Below are 22,368 nucleotides of genomic sequence, written 5' to 3' on the forward strand. Positions count from 1 at the left end.
GCAACTGCCTGCTGCGTGTCTGTCTCTTCTTGTTCAGGAAGGATATTTGAAATATTGCAAAGTCAAGTTCAGAGCTCAGGGAGAAAACAACAACACCACCAAACCCTCCAGATTATTTCCCCCTAAATGGGAAATAATATTACATCTTTTGACAAATGTGCGCACCTCTGGGTCTCTGTGGCTTTAGTAACACATAGTTGTTTTCAAGGAGCCTGTCACATGTTATGTCAAGGACAGTTGTACTTAGAGCAGACCCCTTCAGTCTTTGCCCTTGAAAAGAAGACTGTTGACTTCAAGACGAGAAACCATAACCCTGTCAGCAAATGAATGGGTTAGCTAACTTCAGGTCTTGATGTGGGATAGAGATAGGCTGGCTCTGGGGACTGTCGAGCTGTGTGCAGGGTCATCCCAGCTAGTTGGATTCACCACAGCCCCCATCGTGTGGCAAACTTAGAGTGGAATGGCCTACCACATTCAGTAATCTGCTGGTGCGTGCATGCCAGGAAAACACACACACACACACACACACACACACACACACACACACACACGCATGCACGCGCGCACACACACGCACGCATGCACACACACACACGCACGCACACACACACGCACACACACACACGGGTCAGATGGAACAGCCAACAGCTGTCAGTTCCTCGCCCTGTACACTTCAGGGTTTCTAAGCAGAAGGACTGGAAGTAGAAATGATCAGGGCTGGATTGGAGAGGCTGGAAAGGCCAGGGGGACTTGGGCTTGCAGAAGGGTGTCCTTTGGGGAGCTGGCTCGGGGAGGACCATTGAGAACCCTGAGAATGGGAATACTGAGAGCAGAGCTCGGAAGCTCCGACTCCTCTGTCGCTGTTAGCGGGGGCACAGTGAGCAGGGTGTGACTGGCCTGGGAGGGCACAGACCTGGACTGGGCATGGCTGCATGTTCCTGGCTTCCCTGTGGAGATGTGGAGAAAGGCAGCCTAGGGGCAGATCTCCAGCTTGGAAGGACTCTGAGACGGGTAAACTTAGGAACGCCACAGCTGGATGCCATGGAACCAGCCGAGATCACATGGAGAGAAGGAAGGGGGAGGAGTCTGAGGGGTGGGAGCCTCTAGTAATGGCCAGAGATGTCTGGTCAAAGGAGAAACAGAAGACCTTGGAAAGGGGTGCTGGAGGCTGGCTGTGAAGGAAAGATGTCCCCCAGGGAGAAGGCACAGGGCCCTCAAAGCATTCCAAGGGAGCAGTCCTTGAACCTTTCCCTAAGCCTTTCACAGACAATGACCCTGCTCTGGGCACATGAACCCAGTCCAGGAACCCTTACAGTTGCAGACGCTGGGAAATTATACAAGTCCCAGGAGGAACCCTGGATAGAATCACAAAGACATGTGGGTCTTGATTCAAGCCAGACTCATGGGACCTGGGGTATCTGACTCTCAAATCTGAGATGCTTCCCCACTCCCAGGAGACACCAATGCATCCACCATGTGTTTAGTAAGCACCACACTACATCTACTTTATGGACATATATTGGCATGTCTTGTTCTCAAAACCCCACTGACTCAACTCAGTCTCCTCAACCTGACCTTTTCTCCATACCCTCTCTCCTCTTGGTCTTCCCCTGAGAGTGTACTTGTCCATTCATAAACAAACACAGATGCCCAACCATCTCCTTTATTGGATTCTGACATTCTGAGCCAGTTTCTAGCTGCCCCCATCACCATGGGACCTGCAGCAGTTATTCTAACTTTTGCCATAGCTGTGCAGCCTGCGTGTCCTGATGGGCTCATCTCCTCCTATGGGTCTTCTGCCTCAGGAAGGCCCCAGTGCTCCTCCAGGCAGCTCCCCAGGCCTAATCTAGAACCTACAGGTAACAAGTTATCTTGTTACCTTAACTTTTGGAGCAGGATCTCACTATGTAGCCCTGGCTGGCCTGGAACTCATTATGTCTGCTAGGCTAGCCTCAAATTCAAAGACATTGGCCTACCTCTGCTGGAATTAAAGGCATGCACCACCACACCCAACTGAAAAGTTGTCATTTTTATTTTCTTAAGGTTTTATCTTTATTTTATGCGTGTGTTTTCTTGCATGTATGTAAGAACACTACATGCATATCTGGAAGGCATTTGAATGTATCAAGACCTCCTTTGTGGACCCAAATATCATCTGCTGTGATGTCTCATTTTCACCAGAGGGGTGATGCATATTTTTTGTTGCTGGTGTAATATTCTATAGGTTACAGCAGAGTTAGTGGGTGGTGTGGTCCAGGTTCCTTACCAGTGGTCTACCTGCCTGCTTCATCAGGTAAGAGAAATGTTGAACTCTCCCGCTTTCACTTCGGGCATGCTTGTTTCTTCATACAGTTTCCCTGAATTTCCTTTGTGATTTGGAGATTCTGTCCCTAGGTACAGGAACATTTAAGGTTTACACAGCTTCTAGTGTGATGACCCTCTTCATTGATTCATTCATTGATTCACTGATTCATCCTAGCAGCATTTGCACAGCTTCTTGATGCAGTGACCCTCTTCACCCATTCATTCATTCATTCATTCATTCATCCTAGCAACAATACCATGCCCCTTTTGAAGAAGTTCTCTTTGTCGCACAGTCACCCTGCTTTAGGAGGGTTCACAGGTGTGGTGGTTGTCTTCGTTATCAGCTCAACCTGACTTGGAGGCCATTAAGAAGCAAACTCCTGAGGACCTGTGAGGGGTTTTCTTGCTTAGGTAAATTACATTTGCCTATACATGACATTTCTCCTGTTCTTTATTCTTTGGTTGGCTCATATTTCTACTTATACCCCTCTGCTTGCACGATTTGGTCCTTCCTGAAGTGTACTGATAGAGTCGTTCTGCTTTTGTTCACTTTATCAAGTATCTTGTTCCCACTTTATCAAGTATATTGTTCCTGATATGAATCCTTTTTCTGTCAGTGACTTAAAGGTGTGTTTTACTGTCTTTCCCTCTCCTCTGGTGTGCAGTTTCCAGGGAAATCTGCTCCCATCCTTTCTCTGCTCCTTGTATGCAATGTGCATAATTTTTTCACCCATCTGTTGCTTTTATGATTTTCTCAATCAAGTAATTTGATCATACTGAGTGAAACTGTGCTGCTTCAAGATACTGCATTATTTAGAATAGGGCTGTTTCAGAATATGCATTTGAAGTTTCTCTCTGTTGGTTAGTTTTGTTAACTTGACTCATGCTGGGAAGAGGGAACCTCAATTGAAAAAAAAAGTCCCCATAAAATTTGCCTGCAGGCAAGTCTGTAGGACATTTTTTAAAATTGATTATTGATGTGAGAGGGCACAGCCCACCATGGGAAGTGCCCCGCCCACGAGGTGGTCCTTGGCTGTATAAGAAAGCAGACTGAATAGACATTAGGAGCAGGCTGGTAAGCAGGATTTCTCCATCAGTTCCTGCCTCCAGAGTCCTGCCCTGACTTCTCTTCAGGAGCAAGTGTAGGCTACCAGCTGAAATAAACCCTTTCCTCCTCATATTGCTTTAGTGATGGCACTTATCAGAGCAATAGAGTCAAGTTCTCAAAATCATCTAGTTGGTAGAACAGTTTTCACAAGTCAAACCCATCTCATCTCTTTCCTCAGTAGCTGACTGGCTAATCTGGCCTGGCCTGTCTGGGCCTTGATTAGGTCACTTGCCATATTTGTCCTGTTATTAGGGCCCCAATCTCTTTTGTCCCAGTTCAGAGGGTGGATAGAGATTCTCAATTCCGTATGAGTACTTAAAACATGTCTACAGGAACAGGCCGGTATGGGGAGGAGCCGTACTTTTCCCAGAAGGCTACAATTCTCCACTCTATTTAAACAGTCAGTGAGTGGGCCCACATTCCTGTTTGAAGGCACACACCAAGGTCCTGTCCTCAGCCCTCTGTCCCAGATGAAATTAATGACATTGGAATTGAGTCTCTGTCATCTTGTGCTCCAATACCCTAGCAGACTTGTAACAAGAAAGAATTAGGGCACAGCTCAAACACAGAAGTGGAAAAAGAAATGGGCTGAAATCCACAGAGAGAGCTTTCTGCGTCTTCATCTGTCTCCTGGCCCAAATAGCTCGGCTCTCCTCCCCCGGCTCCTGTTTGTGTGTTACCTTTCTCTCTCTTGTGGCAGATGTCAACAGACTGGTGGTCCTAAACCAGGTCAGAGAGGATGAAGGTGGGTGGATGCGGCCCTCTGGCTCTGTCACTCCATGTCTTCATGCCTGCCTTCATGCCTAGCAGGCTCTCTGTGACATATCAGGGTGATTCCTGGTCCCCAGAACCAATGGGCTCATCCCCTGGGTTCTCCTCTCTAGAACTAGATTCTCAGATCCCTAGCCGGGAAGAGACGGAAGTCCTTGACTGTCCTCGGCCCCTTTGCCTCCCACAGTTCTAGCTCTTTCTCATCGTCATTACATACAGCACTAATGGAAGAGTATCAGAGGAGTTACACAGTCAAGAAGCCAGAAAGACACACTGGTTTTCTAGAATGTCCATCACACGAGGGGCCCATTTCAAACCTACAAGTTCAGATCTGACAGTGGGGTGGGGGAGGAGTCAGGTCCTGGGACACAGCTCAGCAGTAGAGTGTTGGCCTACCATGCATGAAGTCTGAGATTCAATCTCCAATACCAAATACAGATCTGAAATGGGGGTCCATGCCTATAATCCCAGCACCATGGAGGCTGAGGCAGGAGGATTTCCACAAGTTTGAGGTTAGTCTGGGCTACATAGCAGGTTCCAGGCAAGCTGCACGGCAGTATGAAACGGTCTAAAGAAATAAAAAGGCTAAATAACAAATTAAAACTAGACAAGACGCAGGCCAGGCATCCTAGGGCAATTGAGACTGCAGAGCCGTGCTGTGTAGAGGACAGGTTTCTAGGTCAAACAACCCTTATTCCAAGGAACAGACATGAAGGAAAGTCAGTAGATTGTCCAGTATAGAACAGTGAGTGGTGGAGTCCAGGGCCAGACTGCCCCAGTTGCCTTTGCTGTCCCAGGTAAAGCTTTCAATACCCACAATCCCCCTGTTCCCTTACATGCTGTTGATAATTCAGGTGCAAGCTTTTTCTTTTCCTGGAGATGTTCACGAGAACAGATAAAGGTGACTATGTGCGGTGTTTGAGAAGGAGATGTTATTAAACAAAAGACTCCCTCAGGAGTATTGGAGCAAAGGTCCTGGTGAACACAACGGACTTACAAGCAGAGCATCTACCTTTCCTGTTGGGGTTTTAAAGGCTAAGCATCAGGACTGGAGAGGCAGCTCAGTGGTTCCAGCCAGAATCAGCAGTTTAGAGCACTGTCTTCCAGAAGACCCAGGTTTGATTCCCAGTACTCACATGAGCTCACAGCCATCTGTTACTCCAGTCCCAGCGCATTCAACCCTCTCTTCTGTTCTCTGAATACACAGACGTGCTCATGGGCTCATGATGTACAGGCATGCATGCAGGCAAACACCCACATACATTAAAAACAAAAACAAACAACAACAACAAAAAACAAAGCTAGGTGTGATGATACAAAACGATATAACCAGAACATGTGGTCTCAGTCATTTCCCAGTCCTGAATCTTAGCATGCTAATCATGATCTCCCAGAGCCAACATAGCCTTAAGTGGGACTTAGGACCAGATGACAGCTATGGAAACAGAGGTGTGTATTAGTCAGAGTTCCCCAAAGAAACAGAACTGATCGGGTGTGTGTGTGTGTTTTATTAGAGTGGCTTACAGACTATGGTGTGACTATCCCAACAATGGCTGCCTCCCAGTGGAAAGTCCAAGAATCTGAATAGGCATTTGGTCCACAGGCTGAATAGCTGAAGTGGTCTTCAGTATACACCAAAATCTCAAGGAAATAGGTCCTATACCAGTGAAGGAACAAGTTTGCCATCAAGAATGAAGGGAAGCAAGCAAATAGCAAAGCTTCCTTCTTCCATGTCCTTTATAGAGGCCTGCTCCCCGGAGATGTGGCCCAGACTTACAGTGTAGTTTCCTACTTCAAAAGATCTGTGTTTAGGGTGGGTCTTTCTACCTCAAATGATCCATTCAAGAAAATTTTCTCACAGCTGTGCCCAGCTACTTGGGCTTTAGTTAATACCAGATGTAGTCAAGTTGACAACCAAGAATAGCCATCACAGGAAGGGGAAAATGTTCTAGGGAACTTTCTAGAAACAACATTGGCTGAAGCTACAAATGAAGGGAGAAGAGTTTAAAGTGTTTATTTCATGAGCTACCTGTGGTGTGGCTTTTCCCGGAGAGATGTAAGCTCAATGTCTGCCTCTATGGACAGCCACAACCCAGATGAGATGAATTTATTGAAGGTGACTTACAGACAGAGGATGACAATAGTCAGCTAGATGTATTTTCCCCAAATCATGCCCACAACAGACAGACAGACAGACAGACAGACAGACACACACACACACACCCTTTATATAATTCTAAATTTATATAATTTCTATTACACTGGTTTAAGGCACCTCCTGGTATTAAAGGGGCAGAGGCAGAGGCTTGGAAAACACAGACACAACTGAGGGAGTTTTGACTATGTGTACTCCATCCTTGTTCCCTTCAGGGTTTCTGATGGCTTTGGCCAACACTGTCCATGGTAGGGAAGACGCTTTGCCTCTTCTGCAGCCTGCCTCATAGGACAGCTAGATAGCAACTTGGTACAAGATGGCGGATTAGTCTCACTCTATGCCTACTCTTCAAGGGAAAGGCAGAAGGATGCATGTGTATGACAAAGGAGTGAATGGGCTCCCTGCCTCAAGAGTCCCTGGGTAGTCTCTCCTTCTATTGGGTTGACAGTAAATCTCAGGAATCCTGGATCTCATTGAAGCAAGACATAGTGAAAGCACTCTCTCAAAACATGAGAGCAAACTCCAGAATGAACAGTTGCCCTGAGTCAGGTTTTTATCAGGTTATCATCTTTGTGTTTTCACTATGGTTTTTATGTTTTCTCTATAATTATGTGGAATTCTCCTAGAATCCAGTCCATGTATCATAGATTCTTCCTATGTGGCAAGTTGGGAGTTTTTGATCTTGTATGGCCCATACAGGATTGTCACAGTGCATGGGGTAAGTAGCATTGGCTTTCCTCCGGGTCGTTTGGTTGGTTGGCTTGAACAAGCTACTTTCTTGGTCAATTATTTACTCACTGTCAGACTAACCCAATAGCACCCCCTTTAGAATAGACTCTCAACCCTGGAAGAGGACTCTGCCTGCTCTTTGGTGGTCCCCAGGCTTGTCTGGCACTCTCCTATAGCTATGCAGTGAGTTCAGGTGAAGCTAATGACCCTAGAATCATCCCTTAGAACTTGAGTTCACCTTGCTCCTTATATCATTCATTGAGAAGGACACTTGGCTTGGGGACAGTATCACGTTTAATCACCAGGTTAGAACATCACAAAATACAGGAACATGATAGCCCAGCAAGAGATTGGAGAAGAGTATGCAGAGTCTTTCACATATACATAGGGCTTTCCTGCCTCTTTTGTCTTCTTTCCGATCCACTTCAAGTATTTTGACAACTTGGTGTATACTCCAGGGAAGTTCTTCCTGCCACAGCCCACGCCCCAGCTGACAATCCCCAACTGGTACCAAGTGGTCATGTTTTCCTTTTTGTGGCAAACCAGAGGGCCTCCACTGTCACCCTAGGAGAGAAAAGTTATTGGAGAGTGGAAAGGCCGTAGGAAGTTACTCCCCCAGCCTGCTCAAGTGTGGGCATCTTGACAAAAGGTACTGAAGAGTCCCTGCGATGGCAAGTGTCTGGTTTTTATTCAATTCTCCAGCCACACGGCTGTGACTGTTGCGTAGATATCAAGCAATTTAGTTAAAAACAATTGGATGAGTGACAACTTGAACAACTGATTTCCATCACCACTGTCATCATCATCACCACCACCTAGGTCATCATTGATTAACATATCATCTGTTTTGATGTATCTGTATCAGAAACTCATGCCTTCCCCAGGAATGCATTTTCACCCAGCCCAGATTTCTCTGTTTTGCTCACAGGTGCCAAAAGTGAACAGAATAAATGAAAATCTGTCATACCTCATAAAAAGCAATTGGTTGGATCTACCAAGTACACAGATAGATAGATAGATAGATAGATAGATAGATAGATAGATAGATAGATGGCAAATGCAAAAAAAGAGCAGTATTGTGTTAAAAATGATAAAATGTGCTGGGCATTGGCTTTAATCTCAGCACTCGGGAGGCAGAGGCAGGCAGATCTCTGTGAGTTCGAGGCCAGCCCGCTCTACAAGAGCTAGTTCCAGGACAGCAATCAAAGCCACAGAGAAACCGTGTCTCAAAAAACAAACAAACAAAAAAGATAAAATGTAATAAAGCATAACATTTTAAAATGACTTAGGGAAAAATAAATAAATAATAAATAAATCAGAAGCCACCCTTATAGGGAGGTGGCCCCCTCCTAACTGAGACAGATGTTAGAACAAGGCCACACTAGGAGATGGCCATGGCTCCCCTTCTAGAGCTAGTGAGGGAACATACTGATTTAGGGCTTGCCTCATCCTGAATTTTGGGAGAATCGTGTATGTTGAGTAAAGCTACCCAGCTGGTGGTCATCTGTTACAGTGGTCCCAGGGAACCAGTGTGGCATCTCGCCCACTGGATAGAAAAGCCAGCCACCCTCCCCCAGGCTGAGCTCAGCCCATTACCTGGCAGGCATCCTTCCCATCAACTTGAGCCCCAGCACACAGCATATTCTTGGTCATTAGAGGCAAAGCATTGTAGCACCACTCCCATCTGAGCAGGTTCACATTAACTTTCTGCAGCTTTGAGGGTTGGAGGGTTTCTAAAGCTGATCCAGAGGAGAAGCAGGGGGAGACAGAGTCTCAGCTAAAATGATCCCTTTAAGTTGAGTACCAGCACCCTCCCACATCACCCCAATGACACGAAAACTTCTGGTGTGAATGTGGGAGGAAGGTGTGTCCAGAAGATTGTCAAGATCTCCCAAGCATCCATAGTTCCCTAGAACTAGGTCCCTGCTTAATTTCAGCCTGACCCTGCAATAGACACAAGCCTCAGCTGCAGTCCTGAAAATGTGTTGTATTTGAGTTCATGGTGATCAAGAGAACCCAGGCAGATACATGGGCTTGTATCACTCTAGGCCCCTTGAGACATTCACCACGGAGGAGCACTCACTTCACAGGGTGAGGATGCTTTCTTTCTCTTTGGGCATTGCCGAATCCTGTGTCTAGGATGCTTCCAGAATAAAGAAGCAGTCAAGGCATGTGTATTGAATGATCCTTGTGGGCTTTGGTATTAAGAACTTCATTGTTGTTGGTTTTTTTAACCTCATAAAAATCATCAAAGACTGACTTGGGAACATACCACCAGGACACCGTGTGAGGGCTTAGATTGAGGAACCGCATGTTTTACAAAGTGTTCCCTGCTGAAAGATTATGGGGAAAGACATGCTCACAGAGAACATGGACAAAAGGGATTAGTTTACAAGCATGACTGGGAAGGGGGTCTAGGAATGGACTGCAGGTTGCTTCTACAAAGGATATTTTATACTCAGGATTTTCCCCTTGGTCTGGATCTGTAGCTTTCAAATACTTAGACTTTGGTCTTAGAAGAGCAATGCTGGCACCATCATCCAGAGTCAGTGCACACTGCTGCCCTGTGTCCTTCCATAGTCCCTCAGAATGCTACTGAGTCAACTTTGGAGCTTTGCAAACTTCCCCTGAGGTGCTGTCCAGAGTTCATATTCTATAGTGTAAGCACACAATTTGTTCTAGGCTCCCAGAAGTCTCATGAAGTTTGGTTGCTTGAGGGACTGAGGATAAGGTATGTCATGGTGTCTGATGTCACCAGATCTACCAGGAAAAATTTCAAGGGTCATCAGAGCTTCTAGAATTTTCTAACCCTTCTGAACACCAGCCACAGGCCACCCTATATGTAATACCCAACCCAGAGTCACTCACTGGTATTGGTAATGCCCCATCCTGTCACCCAGCAGTTATCCCATGCCAGTATGTTGGAGACTTGTGAAATGCAGATGGGTGCAGTGTTGATACTCAAGTTTAATGGGGATTTGAGCAAGAGCAAAGCTATATCATTGTCCATGAGCCAGCTATCAAACCTCGAGTGCATGATTATCTTGTCCACTTTCTTATACTTCAAGTCCTCCGTGAGGTCATCTCTGCCATGCATGATCTTCAGGTTAGATCTCATTTAAAATAAGAGTAGAGAAAAGATAAATGATAGAAATGGAAAGGAGGGAACCCCCAGGGAAAAGTCATTCTGCCACTGGGAGCTAAAGGGATCAGAGCAGCAGGAGGCAGCTGGGTTTTCAGCACCTAGCCTGATGATCTTACTTGGACAGACCAGCATCTAGGAGGTTGGAGGACACCAAGGTGTCATCCTTGATTCTCAAGAAGGGCTGGACTGATTATAGAGCCAGACTCTGGGAAGAGTCATGAGACTCAAGGACTTGTACACCAACCCAGAGCTGGTGATATGTGCTCGAGGGCTGGAGACCCAGCCTCACATGCCTTCAATGCCTTTCCTACTCTGGGCTCACTCACCACCCACTGTGTCTCCAAAAAGAGCAAATAATGATATACGTTTTTGTCTATTTAAGGTGTATGTTTGTTTGTCTTTAAGACAAGGTCTCCCTTATGTAGCCTAGGCTGGTGCCTGGCAAGTCATCCTCCAGGCTCATCTTCAGAGTACTCAGTGAGAGGCATGGATTACCATAACCAGCTTAGAAACATGTTTATTAAGTCACATCATGCCCACGGGTACTTAGACAGATGCAACGCCTGGGGCACACAGCAAGATGTACGGAATCCTGGGAGGGGAACTGTTCACTTCCCAGAGGTCACGTGGTATACTCAGCCACACAGGCCATTTTAGCGCCTCATGGTGTCACGTGGCTGGTTGAATGCAGTTCCAGGGTCATCAGCATCTGGGACAAGCTTTCAGCTACACTGGTTAAGAAGAAAATTCTAAGTTAAGCCTTTTGGCACAGGGCTACAGGGGCAGCTACTTGGGAAGCTGAGGCAGGGGGATTATTAAATTCAAGGCCTATTAGAGCTACAGAATGAGTTAGGGCCAGACCAGAAACTTAGTGAGACTTTGCATCAAAATAAAAATTAAAAAGAAGGTTTGGACTGCAGAGAGCACTTGCCCAACATGGGCCTCTAGGTTCTATCTCTACTATCACCACACACACCCACACCCACACACATCACACACACCACACACACACACATTACACACACAAACACACCACATACACACACACACATGCACACACATACATTTCTTACAAGAATACTTACTGGTTGACGTGGTCGAAGCAGTGTGCTGCCGTTAGAATCCACCACTCACTGAGAATAGATCCCCCACAGACAGGATTGCCAAGCTCCATAATCCCCACATGCCACGGGAACTCTGAGATGTTTGCAGGTTCTCCTCCCACGATTTCAGAAACACTGCGGTGTTGTCCAGATCTGGCACTTATCTGGCCACATGTTACTAAAAGGAATGAGGGAGAGGGAGGAAAGTTCTAGGACCCAAAAGTAGAGTCTGGGAGTCTTGGAACAATCCTGTTCTCCCTGCTCACACAGACAGCAGGGCTCAGCAAAGGGACATTGATAGGGGACCTACAGAATAGTCCAAGTCCACCACATGTCCCTCGAGGGCTCCGCTACACGCGTGTGAAGTACACTGGGCATTTGCTTCTTGGAATGATTCTTTGAGGGCTGTGGGAAGGGATACTCAAAACCACACGGCCTGCAGCTGGATCTTGCTATTCCCCCTAAGTTTGTATTATGGTATTCCTTTCTTAAAATTGTGCCTCACTGTCCCCCGAAATATGCCGTAGATCTCATGTCCCACTGTACACAGTGAATGTACGTTTTCCTGAACCCTCCAGGAAGCAGGCATGTGTTAGTGGGGTGTATGTGGTAGAGATGGCAGTGTGTGTGTAAGAGCATTACGTGTGGTAGGATGGTGGCTCTGATGACGCATGGGGTGGGATTGTGACTAGAGAAAGCTGGGATAGAAATATTGCTTTAATTTCCTGTAAGAATTGTGTGAATGCCATTGTCATCAGGCCATCATCCGAGACTAACTCTCAGGGCCACACCGCCTAGGCAAAGAGGCCGGTGTGATGCAAGAACCCAAAGCGTAGTTATGGGATAAGTGGATGTACTAGAGGGAGAGTACTATAAGCTGGATGGCTGAATAGATGGAGGTGGTGGGTAGATGTGTGGGGAGGGGGTTGACCAGATGAGTGTAGAAATGGCTGGATAATTATGAACGATCTCAGTATCAGCGGTAAAATTCCTTGAACCACCAGTGGCCTGAAAAGGTAATTGGGGATTGCGGAGCCTTTGTTCAAGGCATTAACCCTTTCAGTCCCCAAATCAGGGAAACCAGAGTAGAGGATGAGTTGGTGATCAACAGAAGTGTCGTCTGGTTTGCAGGAGAGTGGGTGGTCTGCAGAAGTGTCGGTGCATTTGAAGATGTGAAGAGTAAATCCAGGAATCCCTGCCTCATCTGCCTTGCTCATGTCAAGGAGGCATGTTGACTCTTCCGGGTGGGAGCCAGCACACTAGGAACCACCACAATCTAATCTCAGATGGAGACACCTGGTATTCTGGCAAGGGAACATTACAATTCCTACACAGTCAAAATGGCGTGTCCGTCAGGGGTGGGAGAAATTAACCCTTATTTCAAAGGACTACTTGTGAATATGTGTGCAGAATGACATAATCGGAAGTCAGGTTGGATCCACAAAATAACTCACTTCAGTCTTACCTTTTTGAAACATGGCGACAGCTGCCTCTTCTTGAGCATCTTTGCCGAGCCAGGTAGTGTATTACACGTGTGAGCAAGGGATTTCTAATAACCCCAACAAGCCCCCTCCATGATGTGTCTGCAGCCCCACTTTACAGGCAAAAAAAAGAGGCAGATCACTCAAGCTCACATGGAAGTAGGCTGCAGAGACAGACTTTCAGCTAAGTGTGACTGTTTCTAAACCCAGCTGCTCCCTTCTTGCTCAAGGCTTCTGAATTCCACACACTGCCCAACCGATCCAATGTTTAAAAGCCTTATTGGGACTGGTAGCATATGGTTAATTGATTGCTTAATGGGGTGAACCTGAGACGTCCTAGTCCATTAATTGTTGAGACCCCATCCACCCTGTTGAAGACAGACATGGGAGGAAGGCTTCCCTGGAGAGCTGGGTCTGACGAGTAGGTAGTGACTATTGCTACCTTCTGGGCAATCAAGTCTGATGGTGCATCTAAGCTTAGCAGAAGTGCCAGTAGTTTCTGCTGACAGGTGGGCAGTGCTGGGTTGCTGGTGGGATTCTGAGTCTCACAGCCCTGAGAAACACCTCTTAAGGGCAAATGGAAGGTCATTTGGTCTTGGATGGGGTTGCATAGCCATGCAGCAACAGAACTGAGTCATGATTGATGGTAGTACACATGGCACTGTGGATGGACACCATCTTGCCAGATTTAGACCCTGGGATTGACCCATCAGTGTCACTGTCAAAAATAGACAGGCCTGGGGAGATTGCTCAGTTGACAAAGTGTTTGTCATACAAGCATGAAGACCAGAATTTGATCCCCCAGAACCCTTGTGGTGCCCTCACTGGGGAAGTGAAGACAGGCAGATCCCTGGAACTTGCTGGCCAGTCAGTCTAGAGGAACCAGGAGCTCCGAGTTCAGTATTTTGACAAAGGCTGGCATATCGGGCCCTGTGGGTCTCTTATCTCTGCACCAAGCACTCTTTCCCCTCACTCTAACCTATTTATACTGGCCAGTCTGCCTTTGCAGTGTACTAAGCTCCTTCCCCGTGCAGGGCCTATGCTTGCAAATGTGCCTCCCCACCAGAAAGGTCAAGTGTGGTGAGTACAGAAAGACCCTAGCTGACTAGTTGATTTAATTGGCTCCTCCCAAGTTTTCCACAATGCTAGTCTGTTTTGTCTGTCTCATACCATTGTACAAGAACACAACCAACAAGGTTTACTCAAGGATTTTGTTGTTGTCATACTGGAGGTGGGTAAGCATTCTTCCTGTGTGTGAACATTCCCTAGCCCTCTTTTCACTTTTGATATTGGGAAGAGGGTCTCATTAAATTGTCCAGGCTAGCCCTGAACTCACTCTTGTGCCCTAGGCTAGCCTGGAACCTGAGATCCTCTTGACTCATCCTCCTTGGTGGATTAGAGGCTTGAACCAACTGTCCAGCTCCTATGTTTATGTTTAAAGCATCATCCCCACCACCAGTTAGCCCAGGCTCTCCCTGCAAGCATCTTTAAAGGGCAGGTGTTATAAGAATCTCAACAATCATTTGTCAAGGACTAGCTACCTCAGATTCCTAAGTCCTGCCCCTCCAGCTGTTGAATCAGCACCCTCTGGGAACTTGCCTTTGGAACTAGCTTCTGAGCGATTTTACCACCCTTTAGGGACTGAGCCACAGGGTCCCCAGAGACCTACATGCCAGGGAGCTATGTGCCCAGGGCAGCAGGAAGGCCAATGGCAGCAACAGGCCTGCTCTTCCATCCCTCCATCTTTTCATCAGCTTGCCTGCGCCACAGCACTGTTAGCTTCAGCTGAGGCAGGTGGATGGAGGGCGGGGCCTAGATGACCACTGAGATCATAATAGGCCAAGTGGGCCATCCTAGCAGCAGATGGCCTCCCGAGTCCTCCAGGCAAAGGAGGATGGGGAGGGCGCGATGATGGGGGTGACAGGAGGTGGAGTAGGGGAACTCCATACACAGTGGCGCTCCCACAGACTAGCTTATGGATGCCCCAGAACACGATGACTGAAGGCACAACCCGAGCTCAGGAGAAGCAAGCTGAGGTACCAGACGACACAGCAGAGAGACCAATGCACACTCCTTGGGAGTAGCCCATGTCACCAGCAGGAGTCACTTAACTTGGATGCCTGTATCTAAAATGGATGATGACATATCTCTGTGGTGTCAAGAGGGCTAGTGCACTTACAGAGGTTCTCAGCCTTCCTGATGCTCTGACCCTTTAATACAGTTCCTCATGTTGTGGTGACCCCAATCATGAAATTATTTTCATTGCTACCTCATAACTGTAACTTTGCTACTGTTATGAACCACAATGTAAATACCCATGTTTTCCAAAAGTCTCAGGTAACCCCTTGTGAAAGGGAGGTTCAATCTCGAAGGGGTCACAACCTACAGGTTGAGAGCCACTGAACTAAGACCTGAATCCCAGCACATGACCTATAGGATTCCAAGCCTCTGATGGAATCCCTCTGGTTCCCTGCTATTATCTCCTAGCAAACACAGTGCCTTGACCAGCAACTCCTCTCAACAGGAAACGCGGGTGATATAGCCTGGGGCTATGGGGGCACACCCTTGTGGCTGCTGGGGCTATGGGACACACCCTTGTGGCTGCTGGGGCTATGGGACACACCCTTGTGGCTGCTGGGACTGTGGGGCACACCCTTGTGGCTGCTGGGACTGTGGGGCACACCCTTGTGGCTGCTGGGACTGTGGGACACACCCTTGTGGCTGCTGGGGCTATGGGACACACCCTTGTGGCTGCTGGGGCTATGGGACACACCCTTGTGGCTGCTGGGGCTATGGGACACACCCTTGTGGCTGCTGGGGCTATGGGACACACCCTTGTGGCTTCTGGGGCAGGTCTTGCCTGTACTCACTTCTCATTCCTCTTGTCTCTGGCCCTGTTGAGCATCTCCACATACCAGCCATGGAGTCTGAAGCCAGGGGAACTGTGGCTACTCCCTGAGCTCTGGGAACACCTATGCCGGGGCTAGGGGGACACACAGACCAAAGAGAGTGCTTTAGCACCCTGGAGTAAGGGTGTGCCACTGGGCCAGCGGAAGGTCACTGTGCCAGGTGCATGGAGTAAGGGTGTCACTGGAGGACAGGCAGGGTCACAGTATGGAAGGGGCCACAAGGCAGAGTTCTCAGAGGAAAAAGCAGAGGCTAACAGTGGCCTGGAGGAAGAGCAGGAGGAATTTGCTATGCGTTGAATTATGACCCTCATAATCCCCATGACTGGGCTGGGGAGACGCTTAGTCCATAAAATGCTTTAAAGAACAAGGATGAATTTGATCATCAACCCACATAAAAATAAAAACCATGAAAGTACCCTTACAATCTCCGTGGAGGTAGCGGGAGGGGGGCAGAGGCAGGCAGATCCCTCAGGACTTTCTAACTAGTAAGCCTAGTCTACTTGGTGAGTTCTAGACCAATGACAAACTGTTTCCAAATGGATGGATTCATCCATCTTAGAAGTGACACCCAAGGTTATCTGGCCACCACACACACACGTGTGCCTCCACATACCAACACCAACACACACCACACTCTCTCTGTCCCCTCCCTCCCTCCCTCCCTCCTTCCCTCTCTCCCTCTCTCCCACCCTCCCTCCATCCCTCCTCCTTCAAGGCACAGAACTCAGAAGGTAAAACTCCTTGGGAAATAGATCACAACGGAAGAGATTGGTTACAGAGATGTCATGATGGAACAGGCCAGCTCAACCTCCATTATGACTTGGCATCCCTTAGACACACAGTGAGGACCCGGGGTGAAGAACGGAGGTGTGCTGTCAGGATTGGGTGACCACTAGGAGCTAGAAAGGAGCCACAGCAGAGCCTTCCCTGGCAGAGTCTGAGGTGGTGTGAGAAGTCATGCTGGCACTGTGAGTTTGGGTCTTTTCTCCCAGGACTCCCGGCAACACTTGCTGGTATTCTAGGCTACCCATTTGTGGAACCCAGGCTCAGCAGTCCAGGGAAGCAAACACAGTGTTTCAGGTGGGGAATAGAAAGTATGAAAACTACAGAACTGCCATCTTCATAGCTTGAAAACAGCATTGTTGCAATTTTGCTTAACTTAAAGTATTGTCAGACTAATCATGTGGGGCCAATTGACTGAATAAAGGTCAGATCTGAATAAACAGTATCCCCAGTTCTGTGGTCACCAAATGATTCCCAAAAGAAAGCCCACAGGTGACAGATGTGCAAACAGCCATCACTACTGAGGTTTGGCTAGGAGCTGCATGTGTGAGCAGTTTCCAAGTTTTTCTTTTTCTTTTCTCTTCCTTCTTCCCTCCCTCCCTCCCTCCCCCTTCCTCTCTCTCTCTCTCTCTCTCTCTCTCTCTCTCTCTCTCTCTCTCTCTCTCTCTCTCTCTCTCTCTCTCTCTCTCTCTCTCTCTCTCTCTCTCTCTCTCTCTCTCTCTCTCTCTCTCTCTCTCTCTCTCTCCTCTCTCTCTCTCTCTCTCTTTCTGAGACAGGGTTTCTCTGTAACAGCCCTGGCTGTCCTAGAACTTGCTCTGTAGACCAGACTGTCCTCGAACTCAGAGATCCGCCTACCTCTGCCTCTGAAGTGCTGGGACTAAAGGCGTGTACCACCACTGCCCAGCTCCAAGATGTTTTGAGGCTTTAAAGTTTCAGAGAAGCCCTGTCTCGAAACACTCCCCCCCCATTTTTTTCCTCAAAATTCGCTGGGCATTGGTGGCGCACGCCTTTAATCCAAGCACTTGGGAGGCAGGGGCAGGTGATCTCTGTGAGTTCAAGACCAGCCTGGTCTACAAGAGCTATTTCCAGGACAAGACAGCCTCCAAAGCACAGGGAAAGCCTGTCTTGAAAAATAATTTTTTCTCAAAACACTTGCAAGTGGGCCAGTTCATCTGGGAAAGGAGTTTGTGGCCAAGCCTGATGACCTATGTTCAATCCCTGGAACCCACAAAGTTATGGGAGAGAACCAATTCCCACAAGTCACCCTGTGACCTCCACATGAACACACACACACACACCTAAATAAACAAATGTAAATCTGTTTAAATATTCAAAATGTGTCATCAGAATGACTGAAAGCCTCATGAAATGTTAAACAGTTTGCTATTGAATGTGATATTTGTCATACAGAGACTGTCTAACACTGTCAATGGCTATAAGCTGAGTTTTGGAATTCATCAAGCAAGCTCCTACCTTTTCACTGCCAGGTGGGGCCCAGAAATAATGGGGAAATCTCCTTCCTGTTTCTTAGTAACAGAACCTTGTGGCTCTCTCTGCTACAAACAGTGGAGCCCTGGGGGTGTGATGGGTAGGGGCTTGGAGAGGTGAGAGGTGGGGGGGGGTCACATGTACACGTGAGACAGAGTAAGAGATTTCCCAGAAATTCCCATAGATGCCACCCAGCTTCCCTGCGTAGCTTCCAAGAGAACACATATGCGTTATCTTTATTTATACCCCAAACAACCTCCAAGCATTCACATTCCAATCAAGCTCTTCGGACTACGCCTAGTGGCACAGGTCTGCAATCCCAGACAAGAAGATTATAAGTTCAAAGGCAGTCTGAACTACAGAATGAGTTCAAGATCAACTTGAGTAACTTAGATCTTGTTTCAAATTAGAAAAAAAAAGGAAGGCTGAGGCTTAGTGGACAGTGCTGGCTTAGCATATGTAAAGTTCTGGGTTCAATGCCCTGTTCTGTGAAAAGAAAGGGAGGAAGAAAATGAAAGAAAATACATGTCCACACCAAAACCAATTCCTAGCATTTGTAGTGACTTTATTTTTAACTACTAAACCCTAGTAACAACCTACGTGTCCATGCTTAGGGAACTGGTTACACAAAGTGGCATACCCACAAAGTAATAAGACCACTCAGTAGTGAACAGAAGCCATTACTGAACCAGCCAGCACCCCAGACACAAGTGCATTAGGCCAGTGATAAAGTCAGACACAAATACCTTCTTGCCATATGTTTGTAGTAGTATGACATTCTGGAAAGACAAAACCACAGGCATAGAGAAAACACCTGCCATTGCCAGGGGCTGGAGCTCAAGTAGAAGATGGACTTGGAAGAGGAATAAGTTTGACATCTTACTGTGAGGTCGTATGCATGACTTTCCATTCACTTACACTTGCTCCACAGAAGCAAAAATGCAAAAGCCAGACTTTTAAATACCACTGCACTTTGTACACAAACAGATCTGCTGATGTAAGCAACAGGAGTGGTGGTCCTGCTGTGGTTTGAATGTAAAATGTCCCCAAAAGGCTCCTGTGTGTGAACACTATGGCTACTGGTACTGTTTTGGTAGGCAGGATGAAATCTTTTGAACCTTGGGCCTGTCTCATTGACATAACCTAGCAGGGGTGGGATCTGATGGTTATAGCTGGCCTGCTTCTCACTGTGTGTGTGTGTGTGTGTGTGTGTGTGTGTGTGTGTGTGTGTGTGTGTGTGTTGTGTAATGGTATGGTATGTATGTATGTATGTATGTATGTATGTATGTATGTGGGTTGGGTCTTCATTGCTCTCTGCCTTGTTCTCTGGAGACAGAGCCTCTTGCTGCCCTGAATCTTGCACTTTGGGTTAGGCTGACTGGCCAGCAGGTTATTAGGCTTTCTCTGTCCCCTGCCCATTGCTGGGGTCCTGGGTGGTGCAGCCATACCCAGGCATGAGGTGGGAGATGAACTCAAGTCCTCATGCTTGAACAGCAGTGTTCTTAGCCAGAGCCATACCTCATGATGTGGGCCTGGTTCCTCACTCTCTGCTGCCATGAGTGACTAGTGATGAACTCCCAGTGCCATGAGAGCAGCCAGCCTTCCCCTACGATGATGGCCTGTGCACACCCTGGAATCTGCTGAGGGAGCCTCTCTCCTCTGAGGAAAGTAACACACACCCCACTTGCTGATAGCACCATGGGAGCAGAAATCAGTTTTTAATGCTTTCCTCTGTTGCGGAGGTTTCTCTTGTCCCACCAGGCCTCTATTGGCCAAACAGCATTTTATTCATCAATAAGAGGAACATATATACAGAAGGACTTCCTCCATCAGTCCTCCACTGCCAAGGCTACCACCACAAGAAACCTAGTCTGAGTGGATAAAACACTAGGTGCTTATTTTCTGAATTAATTGCAGAGCTGCTGGAAATTTCCCAGCAGTGTTAGATGTCCAAGATCTAGGCTCCCAGAGAAGGCTCTCAGCTTCCAGCCAGGCAGCTCCTGTGCCCTCATATCATACTTCCTTCCTCATTCCCCTGTATAGGTGTGTGTGTGTGTGTGTGTGTGTGTGTGTGTGTGTGTGTGTGTGTGACTCTTACAAAGGTATTTTTAGGACGCTATCCTGTAGACCAGGGCCCCACCCTCTGACCTCATTAAACTTCATGGCTCCACCTCCCAAACCTACACAGTAGGTTAGGAGCACACATGCTCAGCATGTGCACACGGCACTGCTCAAGTAATGGTGGTGGTAGCCTGGAAAGCAGAGAGGGAAGGGGGAGTTCAGAGCGTAGTGCTGGGCAGAGAACTTGGGACAGACCCAGAGGCTGATGGGGGTGGCTTATCACGTATGGCTGAAGGCGTGTAGCTGGGTGACATTCATCTTGCTTTGCCTCGGTGGGCAGGATTGGAAATCAGGTGAGAGTCCAGGTTTCAATGCTGCTATTTACATTATACTCTCAGTTAGTCCACTGTCTAGATGCTGCTGGAATCCTAGGGTTCTGCTAGAAGGCATCTGCAAAGCTCTCTCAGCAAGCAGATCCCCAGCTACCCTTAAGAAAGGGGGGTCAAGAAGGGACAAGGGGCTACAGTCTCCATGGGCTCTGCCCCTCCTAATCCCTGGTACCCAGAGGACTCTGCTCTGTGGCTCTAGGGAGCAAAGACCCTGCTCAGATGTCCTGGGAGCTGTATGACCTTGCAAGGCCTGTGCTCGAAATACAGGCCAAGAACCTGGGGAGCCAGGTCAGAGGAGGACATGGCCTATGGGCTTGTGTCAGCCCATCCCCACCTTCCATGACCCAATTTAAGTCTTGGTGGCATCTGCTGCCCAGGCAGGAAACAAGTCAACACAAGTGGGGGAGGAGAGCAGCGCTATTTGGGGCAGGAGACAGATTAGGAAACAGACATTACTCCCTGAGGATTGCAGCCCTGCATTTTTCCCTTTTGGATTTCAGCTCTGTCCTATTTCTTCTTGTTTGAGACCAGTTGGATCACCGTGTGCAATGCTACAGAAGCCCAATTCCAGACCTAGTGACTAGGATAGGGTGAAAGGTGATGGAGGGCTCTGGCCTTGCATTTCCATACAGAATTTGCCTGATGACTGACCATCCGCCTGGAGATGAAATTGGCAGGACAGCTAAGAAAGGTGGACCTAGTCTGAGACTTCAGTAACCCTTCTCCCAGGCCTCTCCTGACTGTCTGAATCCCCACCTGGCCCTTTGAGGTGGAATTAAGGAGGTTTACAGTTCTAAAATTGGCAAAGCCCTGGCTTACGAGAGTGGGCCTGAGCTCAGTTAATTAGGGAGGCACTGGAATTTCACTGAAAACTTGGATGGAGACATTCTGATATTGGCACTAACAGACTAACCAAAGCAGTCAACCATGGGGGGAAGAGAAACTCCCTCCCTAGACCCAGGAAAAGCCACAGGGTGAAGAAGGGAGGGGTGTGTCAATGAGAACTGGCCAGTAGCAGTGCTGTGACCTAAGAAACACCCCTTGGCCATCTCACTTCCGGCTCTTGTACTCTGGTCAGTGCTTTCTAAGAGGAAGCTGAGCAGCATCTGGAGCATCAGGTGACTCAGGCTTAGGAGGAAGCCCTCTCAGACACAGGCAAGAGCTGCAAACAGACCTGGAATGGGAGAATTGGGGCAAATGGGGCAATAAAGGGCCAGCATCTTCTAGAACTTTCTAGTGGAGGATGAGTTGACTGCCATGAGCTATGCTGGTTTCAGGACTAACAAGGACACGAAGCTACCTGTGATTAAGCCTCGTCATACGCTGTGTGCTATGCTCAAGACTAGGGAGTGTGAACTGACCCCTCCTGGAAACTTTCTGCCAGTTAGTCAGTCCCCACATCAAAACTGCATTTTAACTCTGCCATTTTAAGCTAGCCACTGGACACAGACAAACTATGTTTCTCGGATGCCCAAGATGCTTTGAAACAAAGCTGAATACGGTACATGTCTGAGTTCCCTTGCTGCAATATAATACTCTGGAGAAGCAACTGAAGGACAAAAAGGGTTGTTCTGGCTCAGAGTTTAAGGATACAACCCAATGTGGTGTGAAGTCAGAGTGGCAGGAGCTGGTTATGCTCACGGTTTGGAACAAACAGTAGTGAATGCATGCTGTTGCTCAGCCCCTTCTCTACTTACACAATCCAGGATCCCAGCCAGGGAACGGTGCCACCCACAGTGGGCAGGTCTTCCCATCTCTATGAACACATGAGAATTCCCCACAGCATGTGCAGAGGCCAGTCTCCCAGGTGGTTCTAGATTCGGTTGTGTCGACAACACCAGCCATCACAAGGTGAACTCATTTCGTCAGAGTAGTTGTAGGCAGACATACAAACACCATTAGGTGGTGGCCATGAAAGTTAGCCGCAGACTTCAATCCTCCC

The 22,368-nt window shown here is 47.8% G+C and overlaps 1 protein-coding gene across 2 annotated transcripts; it reads right to left on the reverse strand.

Annotated features, from left to right (window-relative positions):
- Nucleotides 1-7,343: 7,343 nt before the first annotated feature.
- Nucleotides 7,344-14,570, reverse strand: LOC101833681 (serine protease 52). Of its 2 annotated transcripts, none has more exons than XM_005075320.2 (5): nucleotides 14,466-14,570; nucleotides 11,298-11,493; nucleotides 9,936-10,180; nucleotides 8,664-8,806; nucleotides 7,344-7,631 (listed from the first exon to the last, which is right to left on the reverse strand). In XM_005075320.2, the coding sequence occupies exons 1-5, from the start codon at nucleotides 14,545-14,547 to the stop codon at nucleotides 7,374-7,376; spliced, it is 924 nt and encodes a 307-aa protein (XP_005075377.1). In that variant the 5' UTR covers nucleotides 14,548-14,570; the 3' UTR covers nucleotides 7,344-7,373. The 2 variants fall into 2 exon arrangements, with proteins under 2 accessions (XP_005075377.1, XP_040596620.1); XM_040740686.1 differs by lacking the exon at nucleotides 14,466-14,570 and adding an exon at nucleotides 12,781-12,891.
- Between the last annotated feature and the right edge of the window lie 7,798 nt (nucleotides 14,571-22,368).

This window comes from Mesocricetus auratus, unplaced genomic scaffold (assembly GCF_017639785.1).
Source record: "Mesocricetus auratus isolate SY011 unplaced genomic scaffold, BCM_Maur_2.0 Super-Scaffold_100707, whole genome shotgun sequence".
Taxonomy (NCBI): Eukaryota; Metazoa; Chordata; class Mammalia; order Rodentia; family Cricetidae; genus Mesocricetus; species Mesocricetus auratus.